We start from the raw sequence: 22,774 nt of genomic DNA, 5'->3' as shown, positions 1-22,774 counted from the left end.
GTTCCTGTCAGAACACGTGCCGCAGCATTCTGGATCAGCTGAAGAGTCCTTATGGACTTTTCCGAGCAGCCTGATAACTATATGCTATACTATGACTTTTTTCGACATACAATACTATGACTTTTTTCAACATACTATACTATAACTTTTTTTGACATACTATACTACGACTATTTCATGACTTTTTTGACATACTATACTATGACTTTTTTGATATAGTATATTAGTACTGTTTTTTTGATAAACTATACTTTGACTTTATCATTACTTTTTTTTGACATACTATACTACGACTATTTCATGACTTTTTTTGACATGCTATACTATGACTTTTTTCGACATGCTACACTATGACTTTTTTCGACATGCTATACTATGACTTTTTCGACACACTATACCATGAGTTTTTCATGACTTTTTTCGACATACCATACTATGATTTTTTTTGATTTGTCATACTATGACTTTTTTTGACATGCTATACTATGACTTTTTTCGACATGCTATACTATGACTTTTTTGACACACTATACCATGACTTTTTCATGACTTTTTTCGACATACTATACTATAACTTTTTTTGATATGTCATACTATGACTTTTTCGACATGCTATACTATGACTTTTTTCGACAGACTATACTATGAGTTTTGCATGACCTTTTTCGACATACTATACTGTGACTTTTTTTGACACACTATACTATGAATTTTTTTGATCTAGTATAATAGTACTGTTTTCGATATATTATTCTTCGACTATATCATTACTTTTTTCGACGTACTATACTATTACTTTTTCATGACTTTTTCCATATGCTATACCATAACTTTTTTCGACATACAATACCATGACTTTTTTCAACATGCTATAATATGACTTTTCTCGACATGCTATACTATGACTTTTTTTTATATATCATACTATGACTTTTTTCGACATGCTATACTATGACTTTTTCGACATACTATACTTTAACTTTATCATGATTTTTTTCGACATACTATACTATGACTTTTTTTCGACATACTATACTATGACTTTTTCATGACTTTTTTCGATATGCTATACTATGACTTTTTTCAACATGCTATACTATGACTTTTTTCGACATGCTATACTATGACTTTTTTTGACATGCTATACTATGACTTTTTCGACATGCTATACTATGACTTTTTTGACATGCTATACTATGACTTTTTTCGACATACTATACTATGACTTTTTTCGACAGACTATACTATGAGTTTTGCATGACCTTTTTCGACATACTATACTGTGACTTTTTTTGACATACTATACTGTGACTTTTTTTGACATACTATACTATGACTTTTTTTGATCTAGTATATTAGTACTGTTTTCAATATACTATTCTTTGACTTTATCATGACTTTTTTCGACGTACTATACAATTACTTTTTTCGACATGCTATACTATGACTTTTTCGACATACTATACTTTGACTTTATCATTACTTTTTTCGATATGCTATACTATGACTTTTTTCGACATGCTATACTATGACTTTTTTTGACATGCTATACTATGACTTTTTTCGACATGCTATACTATGACTTTTCGATATGCTATACTATGACTTTTTTCGACATGCTATACTATGACTTTTTTTGACAGGCTATACTATGACTTTTTACGACATACTATACTATGACTTTTTCATGACTTTTTTGACATACTATACTATGACTTTTTTGATATATTTTTCTATGACTTTACTCAACATACTATACTATAACTTTTTTTGACATACTATACTACAACTTTTTCATGAGCTTTTTTTGACATACTATACTATGACTTTTTTATATAGTATATTAGTACTGTTTTTTTGATATACTATACTTTGACTTTATCATGACTTTTTTTGACATACCATACTATGACTTTTTTCGACATGCTATACTATGACTTTTTGCAACATGCTATACTATGACTTTTTCGACACACTATACCATGACTTTTTCATGACTTTTTCCGACATACTATACCATGACTTTTTTTTGATATATCATACTATGACTTTTTTCGACATGCTATACTATGACTTTTTTTTTACATACTATACTATGAGTTTTGCATGACTTTTTTTGACATACTATACTATGACTTTTTTTGACATACTATACTTTGACTTTTTCATGACTTTTTTGTGACATACTATACTATGACTTTTTTTGATATATCATACTATGACTTTTTTCGACATGCTATACTATGACTTTTTTTGACATACTATACTATGACTTTTTCATGACTTTTTGTGACATACTATACTATGACTTTTTTTGATCTAGTATAGGCTATTAGTACTGTTTTCGATATACTATACTTTGACTTTATCATTACTTTTTTCGACATGCTATACTATGACTTTTTTTGACATACAATACCATGACTTTTTTTGATATGTCATACTATGACTTTTTTCGACATGCTATACTATGACATTTTTCGACAGACTATTCTATGAGTTTTGCATGACTTTTTTTGACATACTATACTGTGACTTTTTTCGACATACTATACTATGACTTTTTCATTACTTTTTTGTTATATACTATACTATGACGTTTTTGATCTAGTATATTAGTACTGTTTTCGATATACTATTCTTTGACTTTATCATGACTTTTTTCGACATATATACTATGATTTTTTTCGACATACTATACTATGACTTATCATGACTTTTTTCGATATGCTATACTATGACTTTTTTCGACATACAATACCATGACTTTTTTCGACATGCTATAATATGACTCTTCTCGACATGCTATACTATGACTTTTTCGACACACTATACCATTAGTTTTTCATGACTTTTTTCGACATACTATACCATGACTTTTTTTGATATATCATACTATGACTTTTTCGACATACTATACTAAGACTTTTTCATGACTTTTTTGTTACATACTATACTGTGACTTTTTTTTATATAGTAGGCCTATATTATGAATTTTTTCGATATACTATACTATTGCTTTTACATGTCTTTTTCTTTGACCTTTTTTAAAAAAACTTTTTCTCACTTTTGAAATGGAGGAATTAGCTCAAATGGTAGAGTGCTAGCTTAGCCCTTGAGCAAGGCACCGTACCCCCTCGACCGCTCAGGGCGCTGGTTCAGCTGGCAGCCCACTCACTCTGACATCTCTCCATGTATAGTGCATGTATAGGTCCTGAGCATGTGTGTGTATTTCAGGCCTGTGTGTGTGAGTACTAACAAAATGTGTGTACACAGAGTGTAGTGCAGTAATTTCCCCATTGGGGACTAATAAACAAATTATAATTAATTATAATTTATTTAGCATGCGAGAAGTAGTGGGATCGATGCCCACATTCTCTAGAGGACTGTAGACTCTTCTTGTTGCTTTACGACAAAAATAAAGAATTTTGTCATGCTATACTATGACTTTTTTCAACATGCTATACTATGACTTTTTCGACATACTATACTATGACTTTTTCACGGCCTTTTTTGACATAATATACTATGACTTTTTTCGACATACTATACTATGACTTTTTCATGACTTTTCTGTTACATACTATACTGTGACTTTTTTGATATAGTATATTATGACTTTTTACGATATACTATACTATTGCTTTTACATGTCTTTTTCTTTGACCTTTTTTTAAAAACTTTTTCTCTGTTTTCAAGCAGGGGATTTAGCTCAAATGGTAGAGTGCTTGCTTAGCATGTGAGAGGTAGTGGGATAGATGCCCACATTCTCCAGAGGACTGCAGACTCTTCTTGTTGCTTTACGACAAAACATTTTTTTTTGCAATACTACGACTTTTTTTGACATGTTATCCTATGCCTTTTTGTACATGCTATACTATGACTTGTTTTGACATACTGTTCTATTACTTTTTTCCACATACTGTACTATGACTTTTTTCCACATACTATACTACTACGACTAATTTTGACATGCCATACTTTGACTAGTAAAATACTTAGCACTCTTTTTGGCATATTATATCAAGACTTTTTTAGCACTTTTTTGACATAATATACTATTACTTTGACATACTATATATATATATATATATATATATATATATATATACACTACTTATAAACTATATATATATATACTACTTATATACTATTTTTACTATTATAAAAATATGACTTTTTCTCACTTATTTCGACATGCTAAAGTGTGACATTTCATCAATATTTTGACATACTGTAACATGACATGTTACACATTACGAAATGCTCTATGACTTTTTTTATGACTTTTTTCAAACTACGAAATTTTTCAACATGTTATACTATAAAGTTTATTTCTTGTTTCAACACACTACACAATGTTTTTTGTCACTTTTTTAACTATATTCACTGTACTATATGACTTTTTTCTCACTTATTTCGACATGCTAAACTGTGACTTTTTCCATAACTTATTTTGTTTATCACTTTTTTGACATACTCAACAACATTTCCATCACTCTTTTTTAACATACATATGACTTTTTTTGACATGCTATACTATGACATTTTTCAACATACTCTTTTACTTTTACTGATTTTATGACTTATCACTTATTTGACATACTATACTATGACTTTTTTACTTTTTCAACATACTAGGATTTGATTTTTTATCACTTTTATCGAGATACTCTGCAATGACTTTTCTCACTAATTTGGAAATACTCTAATATGACTTTTATCACTTATTTAACATGCTATAATATGACTTTTTTATCACTTTTTTGAGATTACTACAACTATTTTTGACAAACCATGACTTTTTATCACTTTTTTCAACAAAATATACTGTTTCTTTTTTGACATACTATGCAATGACTTTTTGACATTCTATACCATGACTTGTTTCTCACTTATTTTGACATGCTAAACTGTGACTTTTTCATGCAAAACTATGACTTTTTCATCACTTATTTCAACATGCCATACTATGACTTTTTTGGACATATGACTTTACCAATTTTTCCGACATACTCTTCTATGACTTTTTTTCACTTTTTTCACTTACAAAAAAACAAATGATAGAAAGTTAGATTATGTCTAAAAAGTGATAATAAAATGTATTCGTAGGATGTCGAAAAAGTGATGAATTCAGAGTGTAGCATGTCAAAAGAATTTCTATTATAGTACGTCAAAAAAGTCATAAAAACGTAGCTTTACAATGGAAACAGAAGGGACCCAAGCGCAAGGCTCAACAATAATACTTTTATTTGGCACAATGATAAGGAGGGAGGTGCGGGAAGGTGGACGCCAGGAGCAGGAGCGAGGGCACAAGGGCTGGAGCATGATGCAGAGGAAATAGAGGACTGGAGTAGGAGGGCAAGGGCAGAGATAGGATGGCATAGGCCTGGAAGTCAGCCCTAGGATGGCGAGGGCATATATTGGATGGTATGGGACAAGAGGGCTGCAGTAGGATTGCAAGGGCAGAGGTAGGATGGCAAGGGAGCTCGGGGAGTGTGGGGGAACTGGGGCCAAGGGAGCCGAGGAGGAGGCACAGAAGTCCTAGGAACAAAGGAGTCAAATGAGGGCAGGCTGGCAGCAGGAGCAGGGGCAGGATGGACCAGGGAGCCATGAGGAGGAAACCGAGTGGTGAAGCCAAATGACTGGAGATAACAATCGAGGTATGGAGATGATGGCTGCAAGGGAGAGACACAAGAGAGGTAAAAATGTGTAACAGACGGAGACGGGTCAGCACAAAGGTTTTGCAAGAGAGCTTGTGGTGTGTGTCACCAGGGTCATGGTAGAGCATAAAAGTCATGTTATGTATGTTAAAAAAAAGTCTTAGTATAGTATGTCGAAAAAAGTGATAAAACGTCATAGTAGAGTATATTGATAAAAAATAAAAAATCATGGTATGTCAAAAAAGTAATAAATTCATTGTATAGCATGTCAAAAAATGTGATCAAAAAGTCAAAGTATGTTAATGCGGCAAAATGAATGAACTCATAATAGGATATAGTATCTCAAAAAAGTGATAAAAAAGTCAAATTATATATAGCATGTTGAAAATAGTCATAGTATTGTATGTCAAAAGTCGTAGTAAAGTATGTCGGAAACAGAGATAAAAAGTAAAAGTATAGTATGTTGATAATAGTCATAGTAACGGCAGAGTATGTAGGAAAAAAGTGATATAAAATTCATAGTATAGAATGTCGAAAAAAGTGATACAAAGTCAATTCATAGTATGTCAAAAAAGTGATAAAGTCAGAGTATGGCATGTCAAAAACGTTGTATCATAGTTTGTCAAAACAAAGTCATGTATGATGAAAAAGTGATAAAAAAGTAATAATATAGTATGCAAAAAAAGTGATAAAAAAATCATAGTATAGTAAGTTGAAAAAAGTCATAGGAAAAATTGAAAAAGTCATAGAATAGTGTGTCAAAAAAGTGATAATAAAGTATGTCAGAAAAAGTATATGGTGGAAATAGAGATAAATAGTCATAGTATTGTATATTGAAAAAAAGTGATGAAAAGTCATGATATAGCATGTTAAAAATATTGTATGTCAAAAAAGTAATACAAATTCATAGTAGAGTAGTATATTGAATAAACTCATAGTAGAGTATTTCAAAAAAAGTGATAAAAAGTCATCACAACGTACTATTCTATTACTTTTCAATAACGTTTTCCAACATACTCTATTGTGATTTCTTTTCGACATGCTGTACTATGACTTTTTTATCCCTTATTTCAACATACCATACTATGACGTTTTTCACTTTTCCCGACATGCTTTGACTTTGTACGACATGTAATATTACAACATTTGTATAACTTTTTTCGAAATACTATGTTATGACTTCATGATGATTCTTTTTTGACATACCAAACTATGACCTTTTTCAGTTTTCCCGGCATACTGTATTATGACTTTCTTCAACATACTATAACATTTTTTTCAATATATTATAGTATGACTTTAAATCAGGCCAGGGGCAGGTTGAGGATTTTTTTTAATTTTTTTATTTTTCACGTTAGTCTGTCTTCTCTAAAAGTTGGCTACGCACGTTCCGCAGTCACACCGCAGCCTCCGCTTTCCGTATCTGCTGATTGGGATTGATTGAGATTTCTCTTGGCACAGCTACCAGAAGACTTACAACTATCAGACAGGTTGCCCACGTCCATCTACGTTGTCAAGCTCAGTTGGAGGCTGCGCAGTAACGCTCAGCACTCACCAAAAAACTGCTTCTAATATCCTGCACTGGTCTCTGTCCAGAGCAATCACTTGGGATCACTTGGTCCATTTCGTCAACTGTCTATGAATGATACACGTCAGGGAGGATGGATGGGAGGAAGAGGCAAGGAGGTTGGGCTGAAAAAGCCAGTTTAAAAAAAATAATTCATTGGAGAAGGATGCTGCCAAATGTGCCAAGCTTACAGGTTTGTTTTCAAGAGGACAAACAACTGTAGTGGCAACTGGTAAAGAGAGCTATAATCCTTCTCCTAGGCTTGTGGCCTAATGATTAGCATTAGCAACGTGAGTATTCAGCTTATATTGCTGTAGAGTTGTCAACGTGTTCGCGGGCCGGCTGTGGCTCAGTGGTTGAGTGCTTGCCTGCCAATCGGAAGGTTGATGGTTCGATCCCCGCCCCTGCAGTCATTGTCGAACTGTCCTTGCGCAAGACACTGAACCCCGAGTTGCCCCCGGTGCTGCGCATCGGAGTGTGAATGTGTGTGAGTGTTTATCTGATGAGCAGGAGGCACCTTGTAAGGCAGCTCCGGCCACAGTGTATGAATATGTGTGAATGGTGAATTTTACCTGTAGATGTAAAAGTGCTTTGAGCAGTTGTTAAGACTGGAGTAGCGCTATATAAATACAGCACATTTACATTCGTAAGCAAAATATTAATTATTTATTTAAAATGTTTCCTTTTTTTATCACCCAATATATGGTGATTCAGACTTTGCAAATATTGTGTAAATATTGATAGTAAAACTCAAGCTTAAACTGTGTATGCAGTAAAATGACCTATTCATTTTTTGTAGCTTCTGAGCAGTAGCTAAGCCAGTCCCGCTCTCAAAATGATGAGCCCGAAATTTGCAATGAGGAGGTCATTAATACAGGAACAGGTAGAGACGATACCAGAGTAAACAATATGAATTAAAGTTATTTAATGTAAGAAAGATAAGTGTATGACAGTAGATTAAACCAGTGCACTGCTTACGTGGCTACTGATGCTGTTGGTACTATTTGCAATGTAACTGTTAACTGTACTGTGAATTTAACGGTAGCACTTCAATTTGCCTCTTTGTGAAAGAGTGGGATACATTTCAAAAGCTTTCTTTCTGCTTTAGTTTTTTATCAACCTACCCTTGTGGAATGGTGAAACATGTTTTGTTAATAAGGTAATTATTTAACCTTTACATTATTTGTTGAACCATGTTATTAATAAAAACTACAGGATAGTAAGACCTGACCTATCCAATTTCCCCCGCAGGGAAAAAGTGGGCTGTTCCTGAAACTCCCAGGTTGAAAAGTGGCCCCACTCCGGCCTTGCTTTTAATCACATCCAGTACTATGACCTTTTCTGACAATATGGCTTTTAACGACTTTTTATGACATACTATCCTATGGTTTTTATGATATACAGTACTACACACTGAATTGAATGAGTTTTTGACATACTATGACTATTTACAACATATTATACTATGACTTTTTCATGGCGTTTTATGCCATTACTACAGTATATTTATAACTTTTCGTGGCATCCTATGGTATGACTTTTAATGATTTTTTTTACATTCTATGCTGCAACCTTTATGACACTAAACTACATTTTTGTCTTTTTCTAACTTTATGTTAAATTGTACTATGTTTTTTATGATTTTTTATGACACACTATACTATTATTGTATGACTTTTCATGAAATATTATCTGACTTTATGACATACTACATTATAACGTTTAATGACTTTTTAAAGTTTTGGACATAATTTACTATGGCTTTTTTATTGTGAAACACTATACTATTACTTTTTCCACTTTTTCTGACAGATACTATGACAATTAATGGCATACCTGACTATGACTTTTTATGGCATTTTGAAATACTAATGATTTTTATAGCATACTATACTATGGATTTGTTATAACATCCTATAATATTTTAATGAAGTGCTATAACTTGAGTTTTTGACATAGTACACTATTACATTTTATGACTTTTATGACATATTATACTTTTTTTAATGACCTTTTACGACATACTATACTTTGACTTTTAATTACATTTTCTGACCATATACTTTGACCTTTTCAGACTTTTTGACATACTATTCAATGGGTTTTAACCACATTTTACTTACATATTCTTACTTAAATATTTTGGCCCACAATTGTGTTTTGCTTGCCAACATAGCTTAATAATTGCTCTTTCACAACTAGTCTTCTTGAGAAGTTGTTCTGTTGACCTTTATGGGCTTCTCTATTCCAAGAATTACCTAATCTAGCTTGCTATTGTTTAAATGCTATTTTACTGCCACTCTGTGATCATGTAATTTGACCCATTTTATAGGATCCCATAAAAAAACCTGCTACTATAACAGTTCTTCCCTTAGCTCCATTATATAATTTTAACACTCCAAACCTTTCTACTTTATACCTGCAGTTTAAATTTAGATCCCATTTACTTTTAATAGTAAATATCGCTCTCTGCAGGCAGGCTCTATTGCTCATATGACTTCTAACAAGCAGCACCTATCGATCAATAAGAGCTCCCAGTGCTGGAGCCTCTTTTAGTCGTCTTTTTCAAACCTCTGCCCTAGCAAACTGAAGTGGTGTTTTTTGTTTTATTCTTTTTGTCTGCTCACTGCGAGGGTCACTCCGACCTATTGATCCAGTCTAGGATTCTTCTGCTTATCAGCTGCATTTTCAAAATGACCCCTGGTCTTTCTTAGAAAAAAAAAGAAGCACAAAGCATTACCATTCATTCTTTTTCTTTATTTTTTCAGAACAATAAAAATAGTTTAACAAACAAAGACTTCTTCATTCTCTCCATTTCATATTTACAGCTGAAGATGAAACAAATGCCCAGTCATGTCCATTTCATCTCCTCCTGGCTCCGTTCCCACCATTATCCTCCATCTCCACCCCCGGCAGGCTTTGACAAGAGAATACCAGGGCCTATTGCTGTGTCTTGGACGAGGTATACAGGCTATTCAATGATTGGTGACACATATGGTAAGTCAAAGCAGACATCACTGACTTCTGCATTTTAGGAGCGTCTCTTTTTGTTCAGAACTGCACCACACTAGGCCTGTTCATATACGGTAGGTAACATTAAGCAGGTTATGATTGAGGAACACATGCTTTCACTCACTGGCATGACTTTGGAAAATAAAAGACACAATGACCCATTTAACTGTGGAAACACCAAATAACCGATACAAGAAAAAGAGACAAGATAATTGAGAAGTCCATTCAGATCCATCCTTTCTCCAAAAGGAGAAAGGGTTGTGTTGAGGGTCCCTGAGGGAAGTGAAGAAAGATGGTTTGAATGCACATGCACTTACGCAAGTCAGTAAGATAGGATTGTTGGTTAGCTTCAAAACTGGAGCAGCTAATAATACATTGCAGCAATACTTTGTCACATGGAAGGACCAGGACCTCTTGCACAGTATGTGCAATCTTTCGCCCTAAAATGCTTTTTGATACAGTACTCCAAGCACCTTCTAAATGTCATAAAGCAATTAGGCCCTCTAAAGCACTCAACAGAAATGTCACTTAATTTGGATATACAGTTTTCACTTCTCCCTAAGCATGTGGATCTGAGCAGAGTTATGTCTCTTTAGCAACAATATTGTTTTCAAATGCATCGGAGATGATTCCCACTGCTGTCACAATCTGCTGTGACTGTAGATGTGAAACGGATAGCCAACAAAGTTGAAGTTTGTTATAGCAATCTTTTCCTATACAATGAGACTGCAACAACCCAAATCCCTGTTGGGAGTTGATTACAATGGGATCCTTTCGTGGCGTTATTGTCCCTCCTTGCCAACTGAATACAATCACATGAACCAGGGCTGAACAATCAACAGCAAAGTAAATGAAAGATGCCTGAGTAGTTGTGGCTATTGTGCACCTGATCAGAACAGAGGTATTAATACAGTCTGAACAAACCCAAGAAGTCATAATAATCAAACTTTAAAGAGTTCAAAACATAGAAATATTATACAACAGAGAAGAGATGAAAATAAAATGAGCTAAATTACTGCGACGCATTCAAATTTAGAATGAGATCACAGAGGCTCAGGAAATAGAGAGCAAAAACAGACAAGAGGGGAAGAGGCAGAAAGTTAAAACTTTTGCATCCCTGTCAGGGTATTAATACAGTAGTCAGGGTATTAATACAGTAGTCCAGAGGTCTGCATGTAATAGTGGTGGATTTGAGCACCATGTTTATGGCTGGGGGTCAGCGGGTCACTGGTCCAATCAGGTTGGAGGGGTCATGGCTGTCAGAGCTGGTTTCCAGTGCAGAGCGGCAAGCTGGCACAGTGATGAGGATTATGACGTCTTAGTGTCACATCGGATCACAAGGCAGACACACAGTCACAGAGCAGGAGTGGGCAGGCTGGGCCGAGGGGCACAAACAGTCCAAAGGCCTGGCCTTTAGTGTTCCCATAGCTCAGCGGAGCTCCAGCACAGTGCAGAAAGGATAAAAATGAAGCTGAATCTACTCACATATCAAATGCTCAGAAGGGATCGATACATATCATCAAGGGAGCAGTTGCTTCAATTAAGCCACATGGCCTGTTAAAGTGGTGGATGTCTGTTGATCCGTTTCAGTCAGTTATTTTAGGCCCAAATCAGAAGGGACATGAAGGCTCAGTTTTTTCAGAGTAAAATCCTCTTCTTCACTGGTCACCCCCACCTGTGGGCCACATGACAATGTGCTGAGTGCTCCTATAGTTTAAAACATACAATATCGGTTAGACTCACAAACATCGGAACAACAACCGACAGCCATGCTAGCAGCTCTGTGGGGATGGACTCAGCATGGTCACCTGCTCACAATGACAATGTTATCATGCAGGTGTTTAGCAGGTATAACGTATAACATTTAATACGTTCATCATCTTACTTTAGCGTGTTGGTATGCTAATTAGCACTAAACACAAGTACAGCTGAAGCTAATTGGAAGAACATTAGTTTGGGAGGTATTTGATCATTATTTGGCACAAGAGGGGAAAAGGTCAAGGTATCACCATTATCATTTTACAGTAAAGCAAGCAGCAATTGTTGAGATAATCTGGACCAAAGTGGTGAACTAACCAATGGAGGGACAGAACTTGCCATCCCTAGTGAATCTGTCTGACTGTCCAATAAATACACAACAACGTATTTAGACAATCAAATTTACGCTAATCAAGCAACTGCAAAATTTCTTATATTACTAAAAGGAGAAAAACCCTGTTGCTTACCTTTCATTGATTTAGTCCTCCTTTATCTGTAAAGACTATATTGAAAGGTGTCTTCATTTTCAAACATTTCCAGTGGCCTGTGGCAATTCTTCCATTGGTTCCTTCATTTCCACACAAGTTTAATCCAGAATTAGAGCAGAAGCAGAGACCTTCATAGTCGCACCCGACTACTGATTCAAAAACACCCAGTAGCTTAAGAATGGTCTGCAATGACATTCAATCATCTTCCAAATATACTGTATCATTTATGCCTTTAAAATTTTCAATTTTTCAAATTTCTCCAGTGTTTTTTGTTCCTAACGTTTATGCTCCTCCTACTCCAGTAACGGGAAAACAAAACACTCCATCTTCTGTTTTGCATGGAGACCAAGTCCCTTGAAACACTGTCCTTCATAGCCTTGAAAGTTTGTTTATATATATATATATATATATATATATATATATATATATATATATATATATATATATATATATATATATATATATATATATATATATAGAAAAGGTGTTCATAAATTATTCAACAATGTTCAGTAGATAAAATACCACTTGCATTTCTGTCCTGAAATTATCACTTTGTGCTTTCTGCAAACAAAAAAACATTGAAAAAGAAGCAGCAGATTTTTGCCAGAGGTTAATCCATATAAAAAATGTCTCTTTCAATCTAAAAGGTTCTTTTTATCTGTGCCGGTTGGATATTCCATTGCTGTTTGTGGCGGGCTCTTCCAGATCGTCGTCTTCAAAGCCGTGAAAGGTGGAGGTGTCGCTCTCTGAGGTGGTGCCAAACAGCTCCTCTGCTCCAGTAAAAGTCCCATCTTCCTTCTCTTCTCCACGGTCAGCTGGCACACGGGACAGCAGAGGAACAGAGTCGGTGCACAGGTGATGGATAACAAGCGAGAGCACCATCATGAGGCAAGAGCATCCATTTCTTCCCACCATACATTACTACCCTTTACACACTTTGTATTAGTTTGGATGGAAAAGTTATGTATTGCATGTATATTATACTTTGATGTACTCACTTTTGCATTGGCAGGTTGAGTAGGGAGATCCAGATTTACCCGTTTTCTTGATCAAGCCCTGGCATTTATTACAGTAGTTGTTGGAAATATTGGTTCCACCTGGACCCTTTGGACCTACAGGGATATCAAAAAACGTTTTAGGGACCTTAGATTTTCCCTTGAGTACAGCAAAGCATGTCAAATATTTTCAATCCAATACTTACCCCATTAGGTAGCATTAATTGTGTAGATGTAGTGTTTTGTAGATTATTTCTCTAATTTAAATGTACAATGTTTTCTAGTTTGACTTTGTGCTTTTGATTTCTTGCGTTTTTGGTGTTGGGCTTTTTTCTTGGATTGGCCTCAGGTGGATCAATTGGATTTTTAATACCCGTCCCAAGTTTGTACAAATGCTTTTTCTTTGTGTCTCTACTTCGACATCTCTTAAAAAGGCAAGATGTCCCAAAAACATCTTTAAAATATAAGTTATAAAAAAAAGAAAGAAGTCAAATCAAAGAAGAATTCTTAAAAACCTAACCTAAAATATGACAAAGCATTCAGTGACAACCTTTTGTACATGACACTATTTCAATACAAATACAGGATTGGTGTGGAGCAATCTAATGGGACAGACAGTATACATACAGTATGTAATGGTGAGTGATAGTTTGTCTGATGAAAGCAAACAGTAAATTTATCACACTCCTTACGTTTGTGTCTGTCAGTCTGTTGTGCAGATGGGGACTTAGACGCCACTGAGCTTCTCTCTCCAGTTCTGCCCTCCTCTGCCAGATGGGAATGGGTGTAGTGGTAGCTTAGTCCTGTACGGTTCCTGTAGCGCTTTGCACAGACTGCAACAGAGGACAGATGTTCAGTCCTACTATAACTGGTTGCATTTCAGTGTCTAAAATTAATTTAGGAAACACAGCATTTCTAAATGCAGGATTTATGTGTAGGATAAAAGGCCTGAATATGCTTTTATTGTAATCCTTCACAAAGCAAAGAGTCAAACATTCAGGTGTCTGGTGAGCTAGTAATGCCTTTGAGTCATAAAACAACATAACTAAAACATATCCACATGCAGTTTTTGAATATGCAAGAACAACAAAGTGCAGAACAGGGCTACTGGTTTTTAACGGATGTAACTATTCTACTTCAGACTTCCAAAAAGTAAGCACTTCTGTTCTGATAGTCAGTTACATGACGCACAACATAACCAAGTCTCGGTTTCACCAACCCAAGGGCACTTTTCAGCTTTAGAAAACTAAGATACTATAGGGTCTAAATCAATAAGCACATCACGTGTGACACTACCACTCAACAATCTATCAAAACAAATTAGCTAAAAACAAAAAAAACTACGCTCAAAAAGAATCACCAAATCAAGGTACCTGAGGCCGAAGATTTTGAGTTCTGCTTTTGTTTGTATCTGTCTAAAACAGAAAAGACACAAAGCAAAGAACAGCATTAGTTTTGTGTCTTTCAAGAAGAGTCACAACATCCAATACCCTCTACCTGGAGTTTCCACATACAACTTGCATGTAGAAGAATACTTGAGAGAGTACAGTGCCACTAGTTCACCTTGCTTAATCCTGTGGTTCCATCTCACAAAACTGTGTTGGTGATGGAGTTACAGTGGGTTGACTTTCTGACAACAGAGGCCCTGACAAAGAGAATAACCTTTTGATCTCTTGATATTCTTTATGTACAGTGGGGCACGAAAGTTTGGGCACCCCAGGTAAAAATTTGTATAATGTGCATAAAGAAGCCAAAAAAAGATGGAAAAATCTTCAAAAAAAAGGCATCAAATGACAGATCAGACATTCGTAAAAGTTTTTATTTCCATAATTTACACTTTCAAAATAACAGAAAACAAAAAAATGGCATCTGAAAAAGTTTGGGCACCCTGCAGAGTTTATAGCATGCACTGCCCCCTTTGGAAAGCTGTGACCTGACAGCGTCATGGATTGTTCTCAATCATCGTCTGGAAAGACAAGGTTATGTCAATCTAAGGTTTTAAATGCCCAGACTCATCTGACCTGGCACCAACAATCAGCACCAGGGGTTCTTCAAAGCAGTTGCCTAGAAAACTGAAACTGAAAATAGTTGACGCTCACAAGCAGGAGAGGGCTATAAGAAGATATATCCTCTGTTCGGAAAATAATTAAGTCATCAGGAACAGGGGAAGTTAAGGCAAGATCTGGAAGACCAAGATAAATATCAGACAGAACAGCTCTCAGGAGTGTGAGAAAAGCAAGTCCAAACCCACGTTTGACTGCACGATCCATCCAAAAAGACCTGGCAGACAGTGGAGTTGTGGTACATCATTCCACTTTAAAGAAATACTAGTACAAATATGGTCTTCATGGAAGAGTCATCAGAAGAAAACCTCTTCTACGTCCTCACCACAAAAATCTGTGTTTCAAGTTTACAAAGAAACATGTGGACAAGCCTGATGCATTGTGGATAAAGAAAGGGCACAGAATTTAATAAAAAAATAACCTCTGCCCAACTGTTAAGCATGGGGGTGGATCAATCATGCTTTGGGGTTGTATTGCAGCCAGTGGCACAGGAACATTTCAAGAGTAGAAGGAAAAATGGATTCAATAAAATTTCAGCAAATTATGGACACTAACTTGATGCCATCTAAGAAAAAGCTGAAGTTAAAGAGAGGATGGCTTCTACAAATAAAAAATGCTACTAAACAAACTTCAAAATCCCCGGTGGATTACATCAAGAGGCGTAAACTGAAGGTTTTGCCATGGCCTTCACAATCTCCTGACCTCAACATAATTGAAAATCTATGGATAGACCTTAAAAGAGCAGTGCATGACAGATAGCCAAGAAATCTCAAAGGACTTTTGTAAGGAAGAATGGCAAAGATAACTCAAACAAGAATTGTAAGACTCTTGGCTGGCTACAAGAAGCGTTTCCAAACTGTGATACTTGCCAAAGGGGGCAGTACAAGGTATTAACTCTGCAGGGTGCCCAAACTTTTGCAGACCCTATTTTTTGTTTTCTGTTATTCTGAAAGTGTAAATGATGGAAATAAAATTTGATTTTCTTGTGACATATGATACGAATATCTAATCTGTCATTTGATGGCTTTTGGAGATTTTTCCATCTTTTCTTGGCTTCTCTGTGCACATTAAAACAAATTTTTACCTGGGGTACCCAAACCTTTGAGCCCCACTGTATAAAGCTATTAGGTAAGAAGGGGGTCAGACTATTGGCCTCTTTTATAACAGGTCCTTGAGCAAAAATGAGCAAATAAGCTTAAACAGATCTTGTTGTTTTTTTTCAAATTTTTATAATATGGACAATAAAACTTTGTTGGATACAATAAAAGGAACTACATTGGTGGAGAGAGGAATTAATATAAATATCTTACAAAAGTAAGAATAGATTTAGTTTATATACAGCAAATATCAAACTAAGACTCATAATAAAAAATCCTCAGAACATGCCTGAAAAATCAGCAGATTATACAGAAACTAACATTTTCTAAAATCAGCATTGCAATTCACCAATTAAATAGGATAGGACACTAGAACAAACCTCATGTTTTAGAATGCATCTCTACTTACTGTCACAGACATATGGCTTGTCGTCATCCATATCTGCCTTCCGACGGCCTGAACCCCGACCCTGAGGAAAAACATCCAGAAACCGTTACTATCTGCAATAACATGTATGCCCAGAGCTTTCAAACATGCACTGCTGCAGCACCTCAGGTTTGTATAATACAGCCACTACCTATGCAAAGCCAATCCCACCGGGTTTACTGTGATTTGATGTAATTAAGGTGTAGAATGTAATAAAGCAACTATTGGCAAAACAATCAAGCTAATGTTTTATGTTTTATAAAGAAAAAAACTGTTCAAGAACCTTCCCAAGGAAATTCTTCTTTTACCTCTAGTGGAGACCAGACTATTTGGATAACAAGACTGTGTAAGGTTGGCACTTACTCTTCCTTTGCCCCGATGTCTCCTCTTGGGAGTGTCCACCTCATAGTCGTCATCATCATTGAAAGCATCTTCTGCTGCGTCTGCCTCCAGAACTCTCTGTGACAGAAATAAAGAAAAAGGACAGACCCTTTCATTGCTTAGCTCCGATTAAAGAACCAGCTTGCAGAAAAAAAACTAAAAAAAAAACACTAAGCAACAGACAAAAGAGAGGAAAGAAAAATCTATGTTTCAGTTCTCAACAGAACCTTGGTGTTTTTGAGGTACTTAAAATGACAGGAGATTATTTCTTTGTTGCGTCTAAAGAGGAGGAATAAAGCCATTTAACGTTGAGCCCTCTCTTCTTCTTTCCCGTGATGTTGAGATATGACCACCACACAAGGGACGACAGAGATCAGCAAGGTTGTACACACCCAAAGCTATTGTATATAACAAGGAAAGATTGTGGAAACGGTGCACTGTGCCTTCTTCTGTGTGTATAGTGTACTTTTCTGTGTTCTGGACCAATGTTTTGCATTTTTTTTTGTCTCTTTAAATAAAATAAATATTTATCAGAAAAACAAAGCTGTTGTATATGCCAGGCTCATCAAATCAGTGACTTACCTGGATCTCCAGCAAGCTCTCCTCATCGTTCTTAGAGTTGTTCCTCTTGTCTAGACCTTCTCCTCGTAGCAGAGCCTCCAGCGTGGTGCTCTGGGCGGGCAAAGTGTCCTTTACGCTGTCTGTACATAGACAAAAACAGGCAACATGTGATGAATCCTCACTATACTGTGTTTTTTCAAGAGTATGCAAACTTTTCTAATTGCTCACAAAAATCCACAGGTATGTAATGGAAGCAATGGAGACTGTATATTGCTAATTATCCAAAAGCTGCCATATGGGACAGTCCTCTGGCCGTTCATGTGCCCTTTTATCACTATCCAGAACGCTAATTGTGGCAAGAAGCATAAGAGCTAGTCTCTGACCTGTGTGAGCAGCTTTCTATGAGCATTCACTTCCATTATGTCTCTTCCATTCACACTACACCTAATAAAAGCATGAGGCAAATTGCTGGAGCCTTTGTTTTTTATTATAGCAACTGTCATCTTTATGTTGCAACAGCATGTGTCATCACAACTATTTTCACAGAACCATATTACTGATAGAAATGCATATTTTCATTCTGAAAGGCAATGTGCTGTCATTGATGAGCTCTCATTGGTGCTGCACTATGCAAACATTAGGCTGGCTTTGTCCACAGGAATCTCAGAGGTACAATGTAGTTAAGTGGCTTATCACTATGACCTGAACACATCATGCAGATATCTCCTCCTACAGTACAGCGGAGGATCCAAACAAACAGTGTAGGAGGCAAGCATGTTGAGCAGACAATACAGAGCAAACAAAAGCTTTGACAGTCAGTTGGATCTGCAGATCTTATTTGCACATCTCTTCAGACAGCTTCATGATCATCCAGTTGTTTTGTGGGTGTTTGAAAAGAAAACACACTTTAAAGCCCCCTGACTCCAGCTTTCTATCAGCCCTTCATCTTACCACTGTGCCCACTAGAAATACTTCTGCAGAATATTGAACATAAAGCGACAGAAGACTGCATAGGTAAGAGGTGGATATAGGAGGGTAGTTCGTGAGAAGCAGATACAACACGCTCCTCTAAAATGGGCCCCTCCACCATGCGGCGGCAGTCCATTACCATTGTGTCTGCACATGTTGACTTTCAACTCTCCGCGACGAGACAGACCCCCCTCCCCTCCCAACACATGGGAGCTGGGGGGGCTAAAAATAGAGCTGGCAGCAGCCTGCAGCAGGGAGCTGATTCTGCATGCAGCCCCTGTCTCTAGCACACCATCAGTTAGACAGCCTGCCGAGGCAGCGAGACCATTTCTGGCTGCTGCCCTGTGCTGGCCACCTCTGGCCAGCTGCACAACGTGCTCCGTATAAGAGATGCCAGGTTAAATGAGGGTATGTTTCCCCTCCGCTGAGCACTGGCAGATAGCACATACAATCCACTGTTGCTGGAGAAGGAAAGGGACAGTAGGGTGGTGGTGGTGGGATCTTAGCCAGCACAAGCTCAGTGGAAAACAATAGGCTACACTGGGATGTGTGTTGGGAAACAAAGGCTTGGTTCATATGCTGTCTTTCCATCTTGCTTTCTCTGTCCAGGCCCGGTACCTCTTTCTTACTTTCACAACCTCCCAAACATTTGTCTTTGAACTAAAGCATCATGATCATGAGTAGTTCTGTCAAAACACAATGGATTTCTCAGTCTTTTATAGAACTTACTAGAAAGTAAATAATGTGACATAATGTTTTTGCATGAGATTGTCTCCTTTGCCTATTCATTCCTATGGATGGTGTCACATACCAGTGTGTATGTAAGACTTAAGCACAGAATGGACCAGTTACTTGAGCTTAGGAGAACACACACACACACACACACACACACACACACACACACACACACACAAAACACACACACACACACACACACACACACACAAAGATGTCAGAGTAAACAAGACAAAACCAATCAGGGAGGCGGGTAAGGAGAAAATAAGACAGAGGGAGAATATAGAGGAGAAATGTGTTGAGTGAGCAGTTTCAAGTGGCAGCCAGAGAGGGCCAAACTTCAGTCCATAACATTTATTAAATAGTGTTTGCAGTGGCCAAACTCTCCCAGCAGCGGTAAATCTAATTACATGTTCTACTTCCCACAAAACAAGTTTACGAGCCGGGGTGAACACAGCCACATTTCATCCAAAAATGACTGGCAGCTTTTTCTGTTTAGTGCGCTGAGAGAGTGATATGCTTTTAGAGTGATTATTTCAGATCATCACCAGTAATCACATGAGCTAAAGGAGGTGGTGGAGGTGGGTGGCAGACGGATGGGTAGAGACGACTGAGCGGGAAGAGATACTGAGAGGAGCAGAAAGCGACAGGCAGGTGGTTTGTGGAAAAGAGGCAGCCAGATCTTACCGAGCTTGAGACCGTAGATGCCCAGGCGGGGATCCGTGGTGTTGTGCAGCCGTCTCTTCTTTCTCCAGCAGCGGGCAGGGTATGTGTACATCTGCCCGGCTTCGACCCCTGTACGATAACAGTTGTAAACATGCCAACAAGACAGTTTCAGGTGAAACACATTGATAACAAAAAGTTATAGGATCTCTGTTTGAAAGAAGACAAACAGATCTGGTAAATTAGAAGACATGAAGATCTTCATATCTTTAAATTGTGACATGTGAAATGTAAATGTCACCTTGTGCGGTGTTAAAATCATTTTTCACTCATTTATGACATTGTATTATCTAAATACTTGACCGATTCATCAAGAAAAGACTAAAGGAAATATATCTGATGGAATTAATTATTTCCAACCCTAGTTAATAGCTTTGGATAATGTAGACAGACATTTTTACAAGCTTAACGGTTGTTAAAAAACAAACACTCTTTACACTCATTGAAACAATATCTGTAAGCATGTATGTGTGATTACCCACCGGGGCTGCGGTGGTGTCGTTCCATCCAGATGTAGCAGTTGTTCTGGGCCACACCGGTTTGTGAGTCCAGGAATGGCAGGCGGACGCTGCGTTCAGCACACAGGCGAGCATTGTAGCTGCGGCACTGCTCTATGGCGTCCTTATAGAACTGGTCGCCCAACCTGCAGGGGGGGGGTAACGTAATGAACAGAGGTCAGTGACACTGGAGGATGTGGTTGACACAGCTGATGTGGCAGCTGGTTTCAAGAATAATCATAACATCATCCCATTTGCAGAATCTGTGACACGGAGATGAGCCTTTATGTTATGTATGAATGCCTTGATAATGGCCTGTTGCTTTGCTGGCTGCAGATCATTAAATCAGTGAGCGGAGGCCGCTATAAGATTTGTCTCCCTTTGAAACTCTCTTCCACCCAAATAATGCTGTTAACATCTGCTCAAACTTCTAATCAGCATTGTTCAATGTTAGTCTCAAACTGACAGCTGAGCTTCTCTCTCCTCTTCCAGCTTGCCATCGTGGAGAATTGCAACCCGGTTACACAACAACTCCTGATGTTAAACATATTATTACCTCTGTGTGCTTTGTATAATCTCATTCTAGATAGGCTGTGAGCTACGACGGTGTTGACTGAGTCAAATTAACACAACAGCATAGAATCTGGGCTCGGATACAAAGTTATTCCTCTGATCAGCAAGCCACTAAGACTCTCACACTTTAGTTCTACTTTTCTTCACGCCACTGAGATTTTGGCAGTCCCTCTGGGTTTCAATGTTAATATTCAGAGTGAAATGGGGGAGGATATTTCACATTCTAGCCCTCAATCACTGCCACACGCCTGGTATGGTAATTAGCCTACTTAATTAATCTCAGCAGAGTGCCTAGCACAAGGGCAGGTTCTAATTTGACTATATCAAAGATGGGGGGAAATGCTGCAAGTCTGAAATCCTGGCAAGGTACTCTGTATGTGATTTTCATGGTCTGCCGTTATATCACAGAGACAACAGTGAAAATTAGGGCTACTGGTTCTCGGAATATGAACATCTCAACACCAGCATAAGTTCCTCCACGGGTTCTCAATTACAACATTAGAAAGACGGCCATTTTGAAGTGGAACTAATGAGCTACGGGCTGCGAGTTGAGTCTGGAATCTTAAACTAGAGGTGGGAGCTGGATTTGTCAGTGTCTTCTAGATCTGGCTCTCCCTCCCTCACTTTATCTTTACCCCTACCGCTTGATGAGACAATGTCCAGCAGATGAACAGCCATGTTAGGAATGCTGTCCCGCACAAAGCCCACAGCTCTGCGGTTTGGATAAAGCCACAGTGTGTGAGGCTTCTGGGAAAGAGAAGGTTTCGTGTCAGTGTGACTAAGAAGAGTAAACAGTCCCAGGTACAGAACGAGCGCAGGGAGGAGTGGAAAGGTGAGAGAAGGATAAAGATGATTGAAAGCAAAAAATAAAAACAAGAAAGGGTTCAAAAGGACAAGTGGTGAGAAAAGGAGGTTTAAAGCTAACAAGCAGATCATGACTAACAACCATGTGACTTTGTTTTTCCTTCCTTGTGTTACAATCATACCGAGATAGTGGCTTTATTGTAGTTAATAATCATATCACTACATTCACTGCCTTGTGAAAATGTCATACCGTTCTTTTTAGTGGATGCAAAACACCAATATCCGATTTGTAACTGTACTTTCTCACACTTTAAGATGCAGGAATTTTTACAACAGGTGTCGCACAGGCATATACTCAAAATAGATTGGCCACAAAGCTTCAGTTCAGTTCAAGTTCAGGCACTTGACATATTTACCAGTGGCTAGCTTTTTTTTTTTTTTTTTTTTTTTTTTTTAAG

At 37.2% G+C, this 22,774-nt stretch overlaps 1 protein-coding gene and 1 long non-coding RNA gene across 7 annotated transcripts in view; both read right to left on the bottom strand.

Annotated features, from left to right (window-relative positions):
• LOC117936324 overlaps positions 1-2,702 on the bottom strand; it is a 7,615-nt gene extending 4,913 nt beyond the window's left edge. Inside the window, exon 1 of the long non-coding RNA XR_004654919.1 lies at positions 2,669-2,702. This is a non-coding gene — a long non-coding RNA (uncharacterized LOC117936324). The remainder of the gene's footprint in view (positions 1-2,668) is intronic.
• Positions 2,703-9,966: 7,264 nt separating this feature from the next.
• LOC117935560 (zinc finger protein DPF3-like) overlaps positions 9,967-22,774 on the bottom strand; it is a 16,525-nt gene continuing 3,717 nt past the window's right edge. For 2 of the 6 annotated variants that reach the window (XM_034857760.1, XM_034857765.1), the window contains exons 2-11: positions 20,925-21,085; positions 20,407-20,514; positions 18,037-18,155; positions 17,437-17,532; positions 17,056-17,116; positions 14,860-14,901; positions 14,179-14,319; positions 13,490-13,603; positions 12,468-13,306; positions 9,967-11,949 (exon numbers count right to left, since the gene is read on the bottom strand). In XM_034857760.1, the coding sequence (XP_034713651.1) occupies positions 13,146-13,306; positions 13,490-13,603; positions 14,179-14,319; positions 14,860-14,901; positions 17,056-17,116; positions 17,437-17,532; positions 18,037-18,155; positions 20,407-20,514; positions 20,925-21,085 (1,003 nt within the window). In that variant the 3' untranslated portion in view covers positions 9,967-11,949; positions 12,468-13,145. The remainder of the gene's footprint in view (positions 11,950-12,467; positions 13,307-13,489; positions 13,604-14,178; positions 14,320-14,859; positions 14,902-17,055; positions 17,117-17,436; positions 17,533-18,036; positions 18,156-20,406; positions 20,515-20,924; positions 21,086-22,774) is intronic. The other 4 variants (XM_034857761.1, XM_034857763.1, XM_034857764.1 and 1 more) reach the window with 4 other exon arrangements.

The sequence above is a fragment of the Etheostoma cragini genome, chromosome 20 (genome assembly GCF_013103735.1).
Source record: "Etheostoma cragini isolate CJK2018 chromosome 20, CSU_Ecrag_1.0, whole genome shotgun sequence".
NCBI classification, from domain to species: domain Eukaryota; kingdom Metazoa; phylum Chordata; class Actinopteri; order Perciformes; family Percidae; genus Etheostoma; species Etheostoma cragini.
Note: the sequence above shows the minus strand (reverse complement) of the source record. Positions and strands in the feature narration are given on the sequence as shown.